This window comes from Typha latifolia, chromosome 2, assembly GCF_019914945.1.
Source record: "Typha latifolia isolate L0001 chromosome 2, TyphaL0001v2, whole genome shotgun sequence".
NCBI lineage: Eukaryota > Viridiplantae > Streptophyta > Magnoliopsida > Poales > Typhaceae > Typha > Typha latifolia.
The window spans coordinates 1,048,206-1,062,254 of record NC_133087.1 but is presented as its reverse complement, the minus strand read 5'-3'; the positions used below and the strand labels follow the sequence as shown (position 1 = coordinate 1,062,254).

General features: G+C 41.0%; 3 protein-coding genes across 3 annotated transcripts; all 3 read right to left on the bottom strand.

The window, feature by feature from the left end:
• Positions 1-232: 232 nt before the first annotated feature.
• LOC140781281 (probable serine/threonine-protein kinase PBL25) lies at positions 233-3,219 on the bottom strand. The gene is made up of 5 exons (XM_073127204.1): positions 2,977-3,219; positions 2,331-2,518; positions 2,015-2,204; positions 1,370-1,761; positions 233-755 (listed from the first exon to the last, which is right to left on the bottom strand). The coding sequence occupies exons 1-5, from the start codon at positions 3,095-3,097 to the stop codon at positions 378-380; spliced, it is 1,269 nt and encodes a 422-aa protein (XP_072983305.1). The 5' UTR covers positions 3,098-3,219; the 3' UTR covers positions 233-377.
• A 3,041-nt stretch (positions 3,220-6,260) lies between these two features.
• LOC140781278 (L-type lectin-domain containing receptor kinase VIII.1-like) lies at positions 6,261-8,738 on the bottom strand. Its single transcript, XM_073127200.1, has one exon. It carries the CDS (start codon positions 8,602-8,604, stop codon positions 6,379-6,381), a length of 2,226 nt encoding a protein of 741 aa, XP_072983301.1. The 5' UTR covers positions 8,605-8,738; the 3' UTR covers positions 6,261-6,378.
• Positions 8,739-11,476: 2,738 nt separating this feature from the next.
• LOC140782747 (uncharacterized) lies at positions 11,477-13,098 on the bottom strand. Its single transcript, XM_073129493.1, has 2 exons — positions 12,966-13,098; positions 11,477-12,826 (listed from the first exon to the last, which is right to left on the bottom strand). Exon 2 carries the CDS (start codon positions 12,626-12,628, stop codon positions 11,642-11,644), a length of 987 nt encoding a protein of 328 aa, XP_072985594.1. The 5' UTR covers positions 12,629-12,826; positions 12,966-13,098; the 3' UTR covers positions 11,477-11,641.
• Between the last annotated feature and the right edge of the window lie 951 nt (positions 13,099-14,049).

Below are 14,049 nucleotides of genomic sequence, written 5' to 3'. Positions count from 1 at the left end.
CTTGTAGGTGCAGAATAGGAGTAAATCTGAACACAAGGAATGAGCTTGTTAATGTTAGTATTCTCTCATGCTTCATGAGAGGGTGAGATTGCTTATATTTTATGATGCAGAAATTGTATCGTAAAACAAAAAATGAATGCCCGTGAGAGTTGACAATATGAATTATTCACCACTAAGCAGCGTTTAATTTCAGATGAGAGTAATTATAAGAGACTTGATAGCCTTAGCTTCAGGAAAAAATTCCTCAAAAAATGGAGTTGAACGGAAAGACTGGAAAATGACTCTCAAATTCAACCCAATTATTTGGGATAGCTTTCTATCGTAATCATATTTGTAGCAGTTGCAGTAAAAATACAAGCACCAAAAAGTTTCTAGTTTCACAACAAACTAATCTCACTTCGGGGTCGCTGGTTGCGTCTGGAGTTCGATCCCCACTCAATGGCCTCTGCAACAGCACGCTGCCGATCAACGGCACTCTCCTCTTCATGGTTGCTGTAATCACCTACTAGAGCATTAGATTCAAAGAGTGGGGGTTGAGATGGACGAGCCGAGCTCTCATCCTCACTATCCGAAGCCATCAGGAAGCTCAAAGCCACAGCGACATCAGCCATTAATGGACGGACTGAGGCTTCCTCCTGTAGACACATAGCAGCTACAGCAACAGCTTGATTCAAGCCTCTCTCTGGGTAGTCTCCTTCAAGAAGTGGGTCAACAAGCTCTGAGAACCTCTTCTGGTCTTTGAACATCGGCTGTGCCTATTAGAGTCAAAAAATACATCAAGGATTACGAACTTGAAACCTGAGGAAGTACCAGAGGGCCTATACAATCTACAAGAAGAACAAGAAGAGCAAATCTTTAATCCAACTGTTTGGCATTAGTTGTAATGGATTCTTCTTCTCCATTCAGCTATCTTAGTGCAAACTTTCTATAGAATGAATGCTGAAACTATTTAAATCTTTAAGGCTCCAACACGAACTATGTGAATCTTGAAAGAGTTGCATAGATGGAATACTGAAAACTAGGATCACTTGTTTGCGGACTTGGGTTATCTTGAACAATCTCATTCATCTATTTCAAAGGAAAGGAAGACAATGCAGACAAAAGGTTTTAGTGTTTTACTCTACCAACTGCAACCCGCTTCCTTTATCCAAGGTTAGGACCGGCGATTGAAGATTTAATAGTAAGCATGTATAAGCAGAGGCAGAACACTTCTAATATATGCAAGAAAAATTAAATACAATCATTCGCATATAATTCTTTGATTGATTTATGACAATCTCAAATAAGTACCAACGGAATATCAATCCAGGGAAAGTTACTAAGAAATATAGTATTTAAGATGCTCAAGAATAAAGTTTGTGAATCATACCCAGTTTACCAAAATCTGTTCATTTGTTGGTCTACTTGTGTTGACAGCTCTTCTCCCTGTGATTAGCTCCAGAAGAACAACTCCAAAACTATACACATCTGACTTAACTGTGAGTTCACCTGCTCTTGCATATTCTGGTGCACAGTAGCCATACGTCCCCATCACCCTCGAGGAGACATGTATTTTGTCTCCAACAGGGCCAAGCTTAGCCAGTCCAAAATCAGAAAGTTTTGGATTATAGTCTTGATCGAGTAGGATATTGGATGATTTGAGGTCACGGTAAATGACAGGTGGGTTGGCCTTTTCATGAAGGTATTCTAGACCTTTAGCAGCACCTAAAGCTATCTTCATTCTGGTATACCAGCTTAATGGCCTCTGATCATAAGAGATATCTGCAAACACAGTAGTTCATGACTTAATTTAGACAAACAACACACTCGACTACCAATAAACTATAGGACGGGCTATCCTAGAACAAACAACCCTATGTATCACCATCAATTGATATCCAAATGATTTTCATATGCATGAATGGTCAAATATTTCAATGCTCATGTAGAAACTCTTTGTATCAAGAGAACATGATGGTGTGACATACTGCAGAAGGGAATATGAAATAATGCTGGAGAATTTAAAGAAACAAACCAAGCAAATGGTCTTCCAGTGAACCCAGACGCATAAACTCATACACCAGAAGCCTTTGATCTCCATCTGCACAATATCCGATAAGGTTGACTAGATTCTGATGGTGAAGAAGACTGAGCATTAGAACCTCAACAAGGAACTCTTTGTTTCCTTGAAGACCATTCTTATCCAGTTGCTTGACAGCCACAAGCTGGTGCCAACAAGATGGTATTAGACTACTAGTGCATAAACTCATGAGATCTCAATCAGTCATATTGTCAAGGAACCCACCATAAACTCAATTGAGTAAGTGATGGATGTCAAAGAACACAAGTACCTGGCCAGTTTTGTCAAGACGCCCTTTATAAACTCTTCCGAAACCCCCTTCACCTAGCAAGCAATCAGCCCGAAAATTCTTGGTAGCTGTGGCCAGCTCCCGGAATGTAAATGTTTGTGCTGCAATGTTTCCATTGCCAGATTCTCTTTTCGATGAAGCTTCTGGTATCGTCTTTTGTATGGCGCTTTCTGCATAAGCAGCTAACAACTATAAGCCTATGTATGTCTGATATCTCAGAAATCATCCTTTTCTTTCCTAAGTTAATCAAAGATACGCCTTAACAAAATGGTGACAAGATATTCATTATATCTATATGGAGAGGACCAAGTATTAATCCTACTATAACTTTTAATATTGTCCAGGCTACGGAGAAGTTCATGAACAGATTTAACCAAAGAGGTGGCGAGTTATATATCCTACTAGGACTCCATGGATCACGAACAAAACCTTAGTAGTAATGGGAGTGAGGTCGCATTGTTGTGTAACGGCATTTTGCTAAATGACAATTACTCAAAAATTTCAGCATATATAATATAACCCAACACAATAAAATGACAATCTTTAATTTCATTAGAGAATGGTTTAAAACATTTGATCAAAAAGCAACTTCTCCATTAATGTAGAGAATAAAGTAATGGCATCTTACCACATCTTCTGGGCAACTCACTCTCCCTCCTTGTGACCAGCACGGCCGCTGGTTCCTTCTTCTGATCGATCCTCTTTGTCGCCTTCTTCTCATCAGACGTGAAACAAGAAAAACAGCTCATCTCGCAAGCAAACTCTCACCCCTTCCTTCTCTCGTCCTCACTCAAATCAAACAAACGACTTCACAGACGCAATTCTACAAACTCTCGACATGCATCCACTATACCCAGAAAAGAAAACGAACCAACATCTCACATTTGGACAAGAACCGCCTGAGGTGGGATAGGAAAGGAAGAGGAGGAGAAGAGGGTATGGATTTAGACGTCGAATTCGTCTCCGAGAGAGGCGGATGGGATTCGCGGACATGTCTGGAGGTGAAACGTTGAGGACCAGAAGCTCTACTAATTTCTCGGAGCAAGCGAGTGATCTCCCACGCACGAATGGCTTCGGCTTCCCGACGTTGAAATGAACAACATTTTGGTTCCAACGACGCTTTTGGCATTTAATTAGAACTCATTAATAATAACATGGATAAAGTATAGGTATAAAAATATAAAATGCGAAGAAATTACTCTTCTTTATTTTGACGTTTGATTACAAAAAATAAATTAAAAAAGTGACTTATTTACTACTGAAAATAGTCTTTCTTAAAAGATGAATCAAGTGAAGCAATCAAACATATGAAAATCTTCATATATAGAGTTTACCTAAGATGAACAGCTGAATTATTTCCGCAGCTCTTTCTTTTTCGATCTATGGATTAATTCAGGCTGTCTAAACTATTAACTCTACCATTAATAATATTTTTAAAATTCTAGTTGCGGTTGTATTTGAGATGAGGCTTTCTTTTTATTAAACTTCTTTAGCTTTTTGTATTAAAAAAATGTCATTATCTTTTGGTAACTATACAAATTTTTTTATTTAAATTCTGAGTAATTGTTCTTGTAATAACATTCTAGCTCCACCACCTGATGCACTACTATTTGTGATACAATCTAAGAAAACAGTACAAATGGTGGAAACTGATAGGGCGAGATAGAGGATGCACAGTAGCCATCAACCATTCTAACCTTACAATGGGACCACACAAGTAACTTTCAGCTGGTCTCTAAGTGGGGCTCATGGCTCACAAGTCGTGCTCTAAACAAGCTGAACTGAGCTTTTATTAGCAAGCTCAAAGAATTAATCTTGTTGAATCAAACCTAGCTCACTCAAACTCGAATATATATATATATATATAAAAGATCCAACGAATCTTAAAAAATATATATAACTCTAAAAGCTCTAAACCTTAGATTATATATCTTGCTCAAAATCTTCTTCCACATTCTAAATCTCACTCTTGTGGCTACTACTCTCCGGCTACTAGGCCCCTACGCCTCTACCTTACCCAAAATCTTTTTCTTCCAAACTCTTCGACAATCATGCCTTTACTATCCACAAGCTTCTAATTCTCTGTGTGGATATTTTATTCTGATAGTTAGTGGTTTTGTAGACAAAAATTTAATAAGATTCAGTGTTAAAATTTTGGCAACTATTATAAATCTATTTTTGCTCATGCTGACAAGCCTACATGATTTACCCTGATGCCAATTAGTCTTGACTATTAATGAAAATGTATAACCTTACCACCTTTATTTCTATACTGCAATATTATGAATGTAAAATTTATGAGAAACATTCGCTATATATTTAGTGTCCAGAAAATATTGCCTTATTAAATACTGGGACGTTGATGCTGATAAATTTAAGCAACCGTTTTATTGAACTGTTATTTCTATGTAGAGGTGATTGTTGGACCTGACTTGTCCAATCCTGGCTCTAACTTGTGCCTGAGCTCAGTTTAGACCCGGCTGATAATCACTTCTATTTGAGTCAGGCCGTGAACTAATATTTAAGTCTGGATTGACCTAAAAGCTCGACTAGAACTCAGTCTAGCCCGACCGATAATCACCTCTATTTCTATGCCCATAAGACACTTTGCCAAAGCTACCGAGCTAAGCTCAAGCTTTTCACAAGTTTGAGACGAGCCGATCTAAAACTAATTATATTGAGCTGATTTCGAGTTCAAGCCGAGCTAGAGCCAAGAAAGAATTTTCTATCTAATCAGGCTCCACCTTGCTTCTTCTACAAACCTAGTCATATGGGCTAATCATTGGTTAACTCAATTATCCACCATCCACTCTCACCAACCCATCAAATTTAATTAATCATTCGTGTGTGTACTCCGAAGTGCTTTACACATGTCTAAATTGGCAATGGTTTTGTGTTGTTGCTAGTCTACCTTGATAGTGACACTTTAGTTGTCAAGTGTTCTATTTCTATCAAGTTTACAAGAAGCCAAATAACAAAAAGATTGCGACTTTAAAAATTGAGGTTTTTGCATATATATATATATATATTCTTCAAAAATCTCTAAGATTGATATACGTGAGAGTTAACTAACCATTAAAATTAAATATTTAAAATATAAAAAGATAAATTTTATTTTTATTCTAATTCTATAGATTTATTTTAGCAAAGAGTATTTTTATTAAATTGCTAAGAGTTAACTTAAAAAGTAATCAAAAGAATATTTATACGTATAACATATATTTTGAGAAATAAATATATAAGTATCTATTTCAGAAAGACATTCAAGTAAATAAAATATTTTAAAAAAGTATAGGGACATTTAGGAAGGAGACAATGGCCTACTCATGCTCATGCTCTTGAGTCATGAGTCATGACACCAACCTTCCAACAACAAAATGGAAGTCATATTTCATCACGTTGACAATAGTTTGTCAAGATTCACGGTATATATAAACACCTAAGATTTAGGTATTTAAAAGTTATTTGATTTCTTGTATTTAAAAATACATGTGTATTAAGAGATACATATTTCTCTAAATGTTATATCTAGAGAAATATATGGCTTGTTTGATTGATTGTATGTCTTAACATTGTATCTGTTAGATATATGTTTAGTTAATTATATTTCATAATAATGTATTTAGTAAATAAGTGGTTGATTATGAAAATAAAAGAAGAAGAGACAGATGGGTTAGAGTTGAATTGAGATTGGGTTAGAGTGGAAGTTGAGTTGAAATTAAAATAACAGAAGAAAGATATTTATATTTGGATGGTCCTTTGATTTAAATGGATGGCAAAAAAAATTTATTTAAATCTAATTAATTTTTTAAATTTAGTGTACTAAATTAAATAATAATTTTTAAATTAGATAGTGCATCTATCTTAATATAAACCAAACAACATTTTAAAGTGAGCTCATATTGAGTCGTATGATCTAAACCAAGATTAATATAAATATAAATGAATGCATTAGAAATAACAAATACACATGTACATATGTCCATACTAGTATCCGACAAAAATTGTTACGAATCCGACCACCACCCGGTCAATTCACTCCGTCTTCTCCGCCGCCGCCATGGAAGGAACCTCTCAGAGGGGAAGAAGACGAAGCCGACCAAGAGCAAGAGATATTGATTCTCATATCATTGCAATCCGAGACACTATCTTGCAGGCTTAGTAGTAGTTGGTGGTTAGTAGTAGAGAAGCTCATGGACGGCTTTGACCCCGGCACGAGCGGAGGCTCCGCCTCGCCGTTAAGCATTTGCACGACGCCTCTCATCGCCGGCCGCATCACCGGGTCCGGACTCGAGCAAGCGAGACCAACTAATAACACCCTTCTCATCTCTCCTTCTTCGAACTCGTTCTCTAATCTCCGATCCACGGCCTCGAGAATTCTCCCATCGCCGTGAAGCCCCCACACCCATTCAACCAAATTACTGAACCGCCGAACGTTGCTCGCCGGGTTGTTGTTGTTGTTGTTGTTGTTGTTGTTGTTGTTAACATCGTCGTCATCGATAGGGCGGCGGCCGCACGCCACTTCGAGGATTACGGCGCCGAAGCTGAACACGTCGGTCTTCTCGGTGGCGCGCCCGGTGAGGAGGTATTCCGGGGCCAGGTAGCCCATCGTGCCGGCGGCGACGGTGGCGTCGGGGGACTTGTCGTGCTCTACTTGGCGGGCGAGGCCGAAGTCGCCGAGGCGGGCGAGGTAGCCCTCGTCGAGCATGACGTTGCTGGACTTTACGTCGCGGTGGATCACCTGGCGGTCGCACTCGCGGTGGAGGTAGGCGAGGGCGGAGGCGACGCCGATGAGGATGTTCTTCCGGTGTTGCCACGGCAGAGGCGGCGAATTGGGATCGAACAGGGCTTTGTCGAGGCTACCGTGTAGCATGAAGTCGTATACGAGGAGGATTTCGCCTTTCTCGTGGCACCAGCCTTGGAGGGGGACTAGATTCCGGTGCCGGAGGCTGGCGATGATGGACAGCTCCGAGAGGAACTCTGTTCTCCCCTGTCCTCCATTTGTGTTACCATCGCCGCCATTGGCGTTGTTGTTACGGATGCATCTCTTGACGGCCACCATCGCCCCGGTCTCCGGGATGATTCCTTTGTACACCGTGCCGAACGCGCCATGACCGATGATTCGCGAGGAGTCGAAGCCACGTGTGGCGACGCTGAGCTCCCTGTAGCTGAACTCCCTCGGCGTCTTCACAATCTCTGACGCCGCCGTAGAATTCTCCCATTTCTTGACTGATTTAGACCTTTTAGCGAACATCCAGAAGGCGAAACCGGCGAAGGACGCGACAACGAAAGCCCCGGCCGTCGCCACTCCTGCGACGGCCCCCGGACCCTGTCGACATAGCCCGTTGTTATGGCAAGGCGAAGACGGCGGCGAAACAATTTTTGCATCGCTTGAGCCGACGGGAGCTACGGATGGCGGCAGCGGAGAGGGAGGTGCAATAATTGAATTGGAAGAAGGGGCGACATTGTTGGTGGTAGGCGAAGGAGACGAGAAGCTCCACCACTCGATGCTGTGGATCTCCGTGCTCCCCTGTGTGGACGCGGCAAAGCCGGCGAAGGCGAAGTCCTCGACGAATTGCCCGAGATCCAACGCAAACTCGATGACAGGGACAGCGGGGCGGACGTCCGAATACGAGACGAAGACGCGGAGGACTCCACCGTCAGTGTGTTCGACCCAAGCGTTGATGAGCAGCCCACTTTTTAAGTCGATCTCCGCAGCGTCGAGATCGGCGACCCGGGCGGAGACCATGCTGCCGAGGTCGACGCCAACGTGGTTTCCATTAATGTCATCGAACTCGACGTCCATGAGCGTGTCGAATTCCACGGCGACGAGCGACGAGGCCGCTGAATCGGCATTGAGGAGGCCAAGGAAAGGGCCGGCGTCGCCGATGGAGAAGTTATCGGGGGAGAGGAGGAAGGCTATGCCGCCGCCGACGGAGGAAGGATTTAACGTGGTGATAGAGAAGGAGAAGAAGGTGGAGAAAGGAAGAGGGAGACGAGTGGAAGGGTGGCGGATAGGGATGGGATCGGCGAAGAGCGCGCGGCCGGCGCCGGAGGTGGGAACGGGGAGGTCGCGGGTGAGGCGGATGCTGCCGTTCTTGAGATGGGCGTCGCCAAGGAGCTTTAAATTTGCCAGAGTTAAAGAATCGAAATCAAACTTTGTAGCGTGCGTTAGAGCTCGCTTAGAATCCAAATGAAATAGTAATAGTGATAGGAATAGCAGCACTATGCTAGCGCTGGAGTAGAACTTTCTCATTGTTAGTGGCTATGAGTAGTACTAGCAGTAGTAGTAACATTATCAGTAGAAAAAAAATATGAAGATGAGAGTGAGAGGTGGGAATCGAAGGTAGGTGGTGGAGCGGAAGGGGAGAAGAATTATGGAAATGGAAGGGGAGGGGGAGGGGGAGGGGGAGGGGGAGAGGAAGGAGCGATGGGGACGATGAAGAAGGATATACCCCAAAGATAGAGCGGTGGGGACAAGTGGCGAGATAACACGACACGTTCACCACTTGCAACGGTAAACTTGGAGGATGGGAGGAGTGAGAGATTGCACGAGAGAAAGAAGAGAAGGGAAGGGAAAATTATTGTTAACTGGGTGGCGTTTACTTAAATTATTTCATGCTCCCATGTGACTGAGGGTGAGGGGGCACTCGGATGCAGTCAAATTAAAAGATTGGGACTTTTTTCTCCTGCTGAATACTGTACGTAGTCTAATCCCCTCCCCACGATCGAAGTTCACTTTTGCGATGAGATACCTTGCAGTGTACCACACGAACCACGTGGCAACACCTAAATGGATGGATTGGTACAAAAATAATTTATTGGCGCAGAACCTTTTCACCGCACCTACTGTTCAACAACGTGTCTGCTGCCAAACCTGCACCACCAAGAAAAGAGAGGATTCTCTACACTCTCAGATGCAGATGGTAGATTGGTAGTTGTTAAAATTTGCTACCAGTTCACGTGCGACTATCTTGCTGTATGAAATTCCTGCGACTGTGGGCCCTGCAAGCTTATCCCCTTATCAGCAAAGAGTAGCCGTTTGCTCCTCTTCCCGTGAAGAGAGCCAGACGTTCCAGAACATGGGATGATGGGCTGGTCGAGCCAACTGGGAATGACTCCAAGATATAAATATAAATATAAATATATAAATATTCATACTCTATTGTAGTCTAACCAGTAGCTATATCCTTCTTCTCCTTTCTCACTTCATTAAAACTTAAAAGTATCCTGGTAATGAAGTCCATCAGCAGAATTGGAGGAGGACACAGTGTGTGACGACTAATGATCATCCATCACTGTTTATTATTATATGATCGAGAGATGCGATTGGAATCCAATTGCTGGCCTGTGAAATAGGCCAAAGGTTTTAGAATGGTAAGTGGGTGAAGACAAGAATCAGCAAAGTGGAGGCGTGGAGTAGATAGTACGCCCTAATAAGTAGATGAGGATCCCTTTCCTTTCCAAACAATTCGTCACGTACACGTCACACTTTGTGGCTAATGCCTTCCCTTTGTTCTTGTCTCACTTTTGGTTCAAGACATGGCTGTAGGATGAGCAAGCTTTCCTTTGTGTGCAATGCAAGCTAGATATGGGCAGGAATTAATATAAGTGGCCTTGATCAATATATGGCCCCCCCTAAACCACGCCAGAAGTCCTAATTTAATTTGGTCTCTGTCTTTGATGGCATTATATATATCCCATGCAAAATCTTGAAAATATCAACTCAAATAAGACGCATGATTCTGACCAGTTAAAAAGACAATTCTACTGAGAGACTAGTCCCAGTGATCTCCCCAGCTCTAGTTTTGCATGCTTGCACAGACGTTGGAAGACTTGTCGAACCTCTTCGCAACAGCCATGGGCAATAATCTGAGGATTATGAATACAAAGCCTTGGTTCTTTTCTTGAGGCAGAAGAGACCAATAACCAATATTAATATATAACAAGTAATCAAGTACGTCTAATTTTGCATAGAAGAAGGTATATATATATATATATATATATATATCCTCTTGGAGTTTGCTTAATTTGTTAAGCAACCAAGGTAGCAAAACAAGTGTCCACTAGGCTCTTGGATCCCCCTTCTATATGGATAGGCGAATGGAGGTTACCAAGTGGACACGATAATCTAGTGGGCCGGCCCAGTTGTTTGTTTAGGGCTCTATATGGGGCGTTAAACTTTAACTTCTTCTTTATTTTTTTTAATCGTAGAGAGCCCATAGATTAAATGGGCTGGATGATATAGGAGAAAGCCCAAATGAACTATAAAATCATAACACTCTCTAGTTTAGTTGAACATGGGCACGTCGACTTATAGGCACATTTTCTTTTTATCACTAGGGTATTAATTGCATTTAGACCTCTTGGACTTATTTTATTAAGTTTCTATTATCTTCTTCATCCATAAATTATTATATACATAACATATGAGCAGTTATATGGTATGTTTACTCTTATATTTTAGAGAGAAGACGAGAGAGATTCTAATTTATCAAAATACTTTTATCTTCTCAAGGGTATTTTGGTGTTTTTAGTTTTTATGTCGTAGTTATATGTAAAAATGGGTGGGATTTAATTGTCTAAGCATAATTACTCTCTTTATATATATAGATAGATAGATAGAAAGACGGACAGTGCACAAATGAAGGAAAATGCAGCAGATTGATTTGGAGACGATCTGCTGCTGTGCTGCATGCATGATGCATGCCCAGCAATGTGAGATGAGTCTTCTGGGCTGGATGAGCTGGGGGGTTTCAGTAAGCTAAAATAGGCAGACCTATTATTCTTATAAAGAGAGGAGTAAAAGCCATTTAAGTGTTTGTCCTCTGGATGTTCCAGTTACGGATGGCATTCAGTCAACGCACAGTATTAGAAGAAGAAAAAAAGGCATGGAAGGGATCCAATGCTTGCGTTGACTTTGCCTTTAAGATCAAATATGAAGTCCAATGTCGCATAGGATTAAGTGATTATATATCCACAAAAATGTTGACCACTCATATATCAAATCTTTATCAATAAATTTAAGCTACATTGTGCTATATTATACCTTCTCAGTTATGACTCAGTATTATATATATATATATATATATAAATATATTTATATGGTGGCGGGGGTTTTTGATAAATTTTCCTTGGAACAAAGAAAAGCTTGACAACACTGGCATTAATATGAACAAACTCAAACAAATTACAACACCTAATTAACGACAAGAATTTAAGTGACTACCCGGACGACAAAATCCTCCACCAATCATCCAAAAAAGGAGAAAGACGGTAAACTGGAGTTGAGCTCAGTGACTTCGTAGGGGCGGTGGGGTCCGCTCCACGTGAGCCAGATCCAACCATCGATGCCGCCTCTTACTACTACTGCTGGTAGTCCAGAAACAGTATGACGACGCCTCCGCCGCCGCCACCATCTCCATCTCCTCCGCCGACCTCCTCGCCGGCTCCGACTTGCACCTCATCAACACCAGAGCCCGAGACGACGAGCATCTCATCTCATCATCATCTTCTTCTTCTTTCTCCTCCTCCTCCTCCCCTTCCTCTCCATCTCCATCTTCTTTAGTTGATTTGCTCTCCTCCATCTCCTCCTCTTCCACCAATTTCGACTCTTTCGGAGGAAACAAAGTGGTAGAAGTAGCAAGAGAAGACGCGCGATTGTGCGGCGCCGACCGGCATCTCATTAGAATAAGCGCGTTCTTGGGCGGCGTCGTGGTCGCCGGCGGCGGCACGAAAACCTTCGTCTCATCCTCACCTTCTTCTTCCTCTACGCAGTACAAGTTGTTATCACGTTGGCGATTTGATACCGTTTCGATAACTTCTTCTACCTCCAATTCCGTACCCTTTTGCTGTTTGTAGCTCTTCTTGTAACGTCTAAATTTTACGCTTAATTTCCAACTCGGCCACAACCGAACGCAGCGCGGCTTTCTATCGAATAGACGAAGGCATCTGCAATCCATAGGCATAGGCGGCGGCTTCGTCTTCGTTTTGATGGTGGATTTCTTCTTGCTCTTGCTCTTGCTCTTTCGGATCCGGACTTGGCCGATGCACGTAACCTTAGGGGAGGAGGGCTCGCCTTCGTCTACCTGGGCCTCCACCGGCGGAGCCCGGCCCAGGCTTCTGCTTCGCGATACGAGCATTGCGCTCGATCGGGCTCGGGTCCGGCTCTTGCGGCTCAGCAGCCGAGCCAGGCCCAGCGCCGGAAGCTTCTCAGGCCGACCAGGGCTTGATAGGACCATAGATTTCGGCGCCGGCGACATCGATGACGCCGGCTTCATTGGTGAAAAGAGGAGGAAGGGAGAGAAGAGAAGAGAAGGTGGAGGAAGAGTAAACGAAGAATGGTGGTTGCTCGTGTAATGCTGTATGTTTATGGGTTTTGCTTAACTGGAGCTGTACCATTGCCCAAAGGCTAAAGAGAGTAAAGAGACAGTTAAAATCTTTTTACTCATCTACCACCACTTAAGAATATCATGTTCCTGTCACCAAATTCATAATTAAAAAGCTATAAAGATATCATAATATTAATCAAAATATAAAGAAGAAATTCTTTACGGTAGTAAAAAAATAAGTGAACTTGAAAGGTGCTATGGTAATGTCTGGCATTGTTCGTTTGACCTGATATGTAAAATGTTTGGTCTTGCTATGCCTCGAGATCTACTTTTCATGGGACACGAAAGAGAAAGGGGAATCTGGCTCTCGCTTCACATCACTCTCTCTCTCTCTCTCTGTGTGAGAGACTGGATTTGGAAGAGACAATCATATGAAGAGTGTTTATATGATTTTAATTTTATTTTTAAAGATCATATGAAGAGTAGTTCCCCCCACCCTGTGGCCGTACTCCTCGGGAGGCATAAACTAAATCCACTATCATAAGTCACCGTCAGATGAATCGCGAAAGTATCGTACAGGTCGGTTTTAATGCCCACAAGAACCAGACGGGGTGGGTAAGGATGAGTAGCTGGCAAGGAACAGATCGCCTGCTCCTCCGGCAGCAGGAATTTACTTAAAAGTCCGAATAAGTGGCATATTTTGATTGGAAGTTTAAAAAAAAAAACAGCGCTTCTTTTATATATCGTAGAGTTAATTATTTATTAATTAGTTTGATAAAAATCTAACAGTTAAATTCCTCATGTAAATTTTTTTAAAAAGATTACTGATTCAATTGGTAATTATTATTTTTTAAATATATTACATTGCATATTATTTTTTAATAATTATATTATCTTAATATTTATTAAGTAAAAAATATATATAACCTTATCGGAGAGTAATATATAAGGGTTATAATTAATCTGATGAAAATTAATTAAATTTTATCTCTAATTAGAGTTTAATTCGATATATTATTTTTTATTATTTACGTATATCTCTTATTAGTTTAAGATTAATTTAAATTAAATTTAATGAAGGATAGAGATAGATAATTATATTAAATTGAAGCCTATCTTCAAAAAAATAAAATTTAAATTTTTTACTATTAAATAATATTTTTTTTATAATTAAGGTATAATTATATCTAAGAGAAAAATTTTAACGAAAGAAAAAACGTATAATAAAAAAGTTAGACATACATAATCAAATCTTCTTAACTAATATGCAACTTTTTTTTAATGTAATATGGATTTAGAAACTGATATCTGGTATAAAAACGAGCTATTATAATTGTTAAATTAATATTATAATTTTTAAAGAGGTATTA